This window comes from Sinocyclocheilus anshuiensis, unplaced genomic scaffold (genome assembly GCF_001515605.1).
Source record: "Sinocyclocheilus anshuiensis isolate Anshui unplaced genomic scaffold, SAMN03320099.WGS_v1.1 scaffold1425, whole genome shotgun sequence".
Lineage (NCBI taxonomy): Eukaryota > Metazoa > Chordata > Actinopteri > Cypriniformes > Cyprinidae > Sinocyclocheilus > Sinocyclocheilus anshuiensis.
The window spans coordinates 1,802,470-1,808,133 of NW_015551044.1; the positions used below are offsets into that span (position 1 = coordinate 1,802,470).

The window sequence follows — 5,664 nt, forward strand, 5'->3', positions numbered from 1 at the left end:
TGTACAGTATGTGGAAAATAATGTGTTTTTTGAACCTTAAACCGCATAAACACATTTCATTACACCAAATACACAAAATAATGTTCTTTTTAGCAGCATCATATGTCCCCTTTAATGAAACACAGCTGGACACAAATGATAACCAATGAGGACAGGACACAGGAAGAACCAAATAAGGGCAAACCGGGAACATACACGTGACAGTACGGATGTTTAGAGAAGCATATGAAATTTGTTCCATCAATAAGTGACAAGAAAAGAATGGCAGATGTAAACATATGGTGCAGCTGAATATAACACTATAATACAACAACCAATATAAACAAAACACGTAGATAAACGATTTATAACATTTTTGTTCACGTTTTAGAAATGAGACCCAGTGTCTGTGACAGGAGACATATTAAGTGTAGATCAGATTCTTGTGATATTATAACAAATAACAGCCACTCTAAATTGTACAACAAAACATCAATGTCTTCCTCATAGCAAAAGTGTGAATAACATATAAACCAAATGGCCACCATACCCTACAGACAGACATGACAAAATGTCATCAGGGTAGTATCTGTGATATCAAAATAATACATTAACTAATGTATAAACAGTATTAGACAACACAAAATGTCCTAATTAAACTGATAAACACAAATAAGGAACACAAATTATTTAAATAACTAGCAAAAAAAAAATGTGTTAGGCCACACTGGGACATTTGTGAATATAATTTTACTGTTTTACATTGTAAATTAAAAGGATAAATGTATTTTTCTTACTAAAATACAAGACAAAATATATGTACTATGTACTGTCAACATTTCAAAAATAAATAATTTGGTAATTCACGCTTGTTTCAGAAGTACGAAGAAAAAACTACATGTGAAATTAAATGTATTGTCTTGTTAAATGGAAAATAATGATATACTGTACATATTGTGAATGTTAAATTGAGTATGTTTACCAATTAGCAGGCTTTTTTTTTTTTACAGTGGCAGCTTAATTTTTTCAGAAGGTGTTTAGGGTGAATGTGGCTCTTACCTCTGAAGCAAATGCAGGACAAAATGAGCCCACAGATCAGAGGGCAGGAGAACTTCATTTCGAAGCGTTTAATCACAAATCCAAACTAACATACCTTAAGCGTTGTCAAACTCGCTCACATTAAAACACACCATCAGTCATTACTTCCTTGAGTGTCAGTGTGCCCAAAGTTTCATCTCATGCAATCTCCCCCCTCGTTTTCACTTCTGTCTTCTTGTTAAGGTGAAGTGTGAAGAGTGTGGCAGATCATAGTTAACCAACAACACCTTTCTTTGTTCTCAATATTCTCAAAACGGATCTAAATTTACCTTATACAATGAATTTCTGTGTAACTCAATACATGACTGGTTTGGTTTGATTTGATTTGCTAAAATAAAAGTTTAACATCAGAATAAAATAAAATTATAAACTATATTGTATAACTGTTATATTTTAGAATTTTCCTCTCATTCTGATGTTTTTTACATTTATTTTGGAGTACTTTGCAATGCAATTAAACGCAATGCAAAATCAGCATGACACAATAAATGGATGCAAAGGTAGTTTGCTAATGCAATGATGACATTTTAGTGTCCACTGTAAAGCTCAACATATCAATTTAACTAATTGACATTCTTAACGTTGACCTCCAGAATGGCTCTTAAGCCTCTAAATGCATGCTGGGCACTTCATTAAAGACATTATGCTCTCCTGCCTGCAGTCTTTGCGTGTTAATGAAGTCAGCTGCAGCAGTCACTTTGGGCCCTTCAGCACTGCTGTCTGCTCTGATGCACCTGTGATGCACAATGATTGTTTTCCGCTGCTGGTTTGACCACTGCTGTATTGCTTAAATAGAACAGCAGATGCAATGATAACCTGAACGATACAAGCTAGTCATTAGCCACTGAGACAGAGATACTGTGAACAATTATAGCTGCAGACAGCATTTAAACAACAAATTCAGCATATTGTATTACAGCTTTACACATTTGTGCATGTTTTGAAATTCATTCCAATACTTCTTCCTCAAACTGACACTTATTCCACAAGACCTTCTAGATCTGAGCTCATTATGAGCTCTAAATTATTTTAAAGATTATACCTCAACTTCATCCATTTCATACCACAGGGCATCTTCTCACGAGGCACTTTGCCAGGAAGTGGTCAAGACAACATCTTGATAAACAGGAAGTCCATCAATGACTGGGTGGGCTTGTGGTTATCTATCATCTGTTACAGTAGGCCTATATGTCTTTTAAAACCTCCCAAACTATAGTCTATTAAAGAAAGCTGTAGGGAGTTTCATTTGTTTCAGTTAGATTTTCTGATCAAGAGGCTGAATTTATTTGATCAAAATACAGTAAAAACAGTAATATTGTGAAATATTATTATAATTTAAAGTAACTTGTTTTCTATTGTAATATATCCTAAAATGTAATTTATTCCTGTGATGCAAAGCTGAATTTTCAGCATCATTACTCCAGTCTTCAGTGTCACGTGATCCTTCAGAAATCATTCTGATATGCTGATTTGATGCTCAAGAAACATTATTATTATCAATACTGAAAATAACAATAATACTTTTTTAACAATTTGAAAAAAAGTTCACCATTTAAAAAGTATCAAGGTATTTTTACGTACCTTGAAGAACAATATAAACCATATAAATATGATAACCTTTCAGTACCATGGTATGTATATCTCATGTACCGTGGTTCTAACATCTGATAGCATGACTGTGGCTTTAAACGGCCTTGTATTCTCAGGTGGTGAGACAGTAGAGGAAATACCCCTTCAGACAAAGCTCAAACAGATCTGAGGCCCACTAAATTCCCAAACCAACAACAAAAACAACTGGAAGAGATTCCCCCACCTGCTTCAACTTTTTATCCAAGCAGATAAAATAAGACTCACAATTTTCTCAGAAATCACACTCACGCTGGAACACATTTCCACACATCAAACACTCTCCAGCAAACGATTATTCTTTCTTCTCCACTCAACTGAGAGTTTTTAATAGACCTCTCAGTAATAACCTGCAGCACATTCCTCCATTATCTGGCTCCTCCCACATTAATTATCATCGTGGTACTCCCCTGAATGCATGGCAAAGACTGACACAGAAGAGAACAAATTGTTGAACAAAGTCGTTATTTTAGTTTCGTATTCTCATAGCTTCATAACATTACATTTGAACCACTGATGTCACATGGACTATTTCTTGCACATTTGGACCGACATGAGGGTGAGTAATTAATGACAGAGTTTTCATTTTTGGGTGAACTGTCCAGTTAATGTTACTACATTTGACTTACAAATTTGCTTACACAAGGTATAACTATGTCCCAAATTATTATTATTATTTTTTTTTTCTTTATTTATTTCTTTTTATCTATTTATTTATTTTGATTTTTTTTGCCTTATTACACCTGTGATCAAAAATTACACACATGCACAAGCACAGATAATGCCTATCACCAGTCAGCTCCCAAAAGAAATAAAAAGCCTGTGTTAAAAACAAGATAACAAAAAAGGTCCAAGGTTTGGTGATAATATAGCATAATGAGAGATTTACAAGCAATTTTTAATCAGAAACACCAAATTAGATAAAGGACTTTGAGCACAGTAAAAGGGCTACATTTGAATGGAGATCTAAACAGTACTGAATCTGAAAGATTTCTTATTCATTTCACATCATAACTTTTGTTTGTTTTGTTTTCAATTATAATGAATCCTAAAATCCTTAGGTTTAAGTTAGATTTTGAATAGCAGATTTTCAGTGCAATTCTTGCATGTTTATGAGCATTAAATTAGCTTTTTCTGTCATTATGTACACCTCATATCCTAAGATTATTATGACCTTTCCATGTTTTCTAAACCTTGGGCTTCCTGCAAGAAGATGGCACCAGCATCCTGACATGAAATCATCAATGCAGCACCACACAGCGGTTTACCTTTAGATTTCTGACAGCACGAGAGCAGGAGAAGTCAAGAGCCTTCATGCACCTGCTCTTACACTGTCTCCTAGCAACCAGAGCGCCAGAGACAGAGATTGATTCTTCAGCCGCTTTACAAGTATTGTGTGTCTGATCATGGCAGTTAAATGTTGGCTAATTGAATTGTTTTTTTTTTTGCTGAGCACTTTCAAAGCCGACGCCATGTTTGAGCTCGCGTCTCACAGCTCGAGCACTCCTGAAATCATCCTCACAGGCATTTCAGCCAAGACCGTTTAATTCAGTTCACTTCCATTCTGAGAGGCCTTATCGATATGACAAACAATCATGTGTTATTATAACACTCACCGATTCTTTCACCGATTTTCTTACACTTGCCGAGATTCTAGTAACTGAGATGAACATAATATTTATAAATATGCAATGACCAAGCTAAATGTAATAGACATTCATGTTCTTGAATATGAAATCAAACTAGACCCTATTGACTTTGGTATTATTGTATACAATTCATTATTTTTTAATTGTAAAGAAAAATGTTTGTTTTCATAGTCTTTTCCCAAAATTACATCAAGAAATAAATCTCAATGTGTCTCCATTAATTTATAGTCTTTAAAATCAACATGAAATCCAAATTGAGTCTATTTACTTTTTATACACGTTCCCATCAGCGTTATTTTATATCTTTGAGATACTACTACAGTTTGTTATTAATATTTTGAATTACTTTTATTTTTAGATTTTGTTTTCATTTTTAATTTTAGCTAAAGATTTAGCAATTTTGTCTGTTTTCATCTTTTTTAGTAGATTTTGTATTTTTATATATGTCTATATAGTTTTTATTAACTTTATTTTGGTTTTAGTTTTAGTTCTTTTAATACATCAAGTTATGTTAAAACTGAATTAAAATGAGAAATGTTTCTTTGGCAACTAGCTGAAAACTAAAATGTTTTTTAAAAGGTTTTTAGTTTCAGTTAACTATAATAACCCTAATATAAATTTATTTGTGCATAATTCAAGTGCATGTTCTTATAAAATAAATAAATAAATGTTAAAAAAAAATTATAATTAATGAATTTAAACAAACAAACAAACAATAAATAAATAAATAAATAAATAAAACGTAAATAGTATTACAGTTATTTAATACTACGTTAATCAGCTGTTCGGACTCTCATTCTGACAGCACCCATTCACTGCAGAGGATCCATTTGTGAGCAAGTGATGTAATGATACATTTCTCCAAATAGGATGTAAAAACAAACTTATTTGCATCTTGGATGGCCTGAAGGTGAGCAAATTTTCATTTTTGGATGATTTTAATTTTAGCTAAAGATTTAGTAATTTTGTTGTCTGATTTCATCTTTTTTAGTAGATTTTGTATTTTTATATATGTCTATATCGTTTTTATTAACTTTATTTTGGTTTTAGTTTTAGTTCTTTTAATACATCAAGTTACGTTAAAACTGAATTAAAATTAGAAATGTTTCTTTGGCAACTAGCTGAAATCAAATGTTTATTTTATTTCAAGTAACTAAAATGTTTTTTTAAAGGTTTTTAGTTTCAGTTAACTATAATGACCCTAATATAAATTTATTTGTGCACAATTTAAGTGCATGTTCTTATTTAAAAAATAATAATAATAATAAAAAATATTTTAAAAAATAAATAAAATATATATATATATATATAT

The 5,664-nt window shown here is 31.9% G+C and overlaps 1 protein-coding gene across 1 annotated transcript in view; it reads right to left on the reverse strand.

The window, feature by feature from the left end:
• Positions 1 to 1,096, reverse strand: part of LOC107661632 (uncharacterized) — a 13,065-nt gene extending 11,969 nt beyond the window's left edge. Inside the window, exon 1 of the mRNA XM_016451297.1 lies at positions 1,039 to 1,096. Coding sequence (XP_016306783.1) covers positions 1,039 to 1,096 — 58 coding nt within the window. The remainder of the gene's footprint in view (positions 1 to 1,038) is intronic.
• Between the last annotated feature and the right edge of the window lie 4,568 nt (positions 1,097 to 5,664).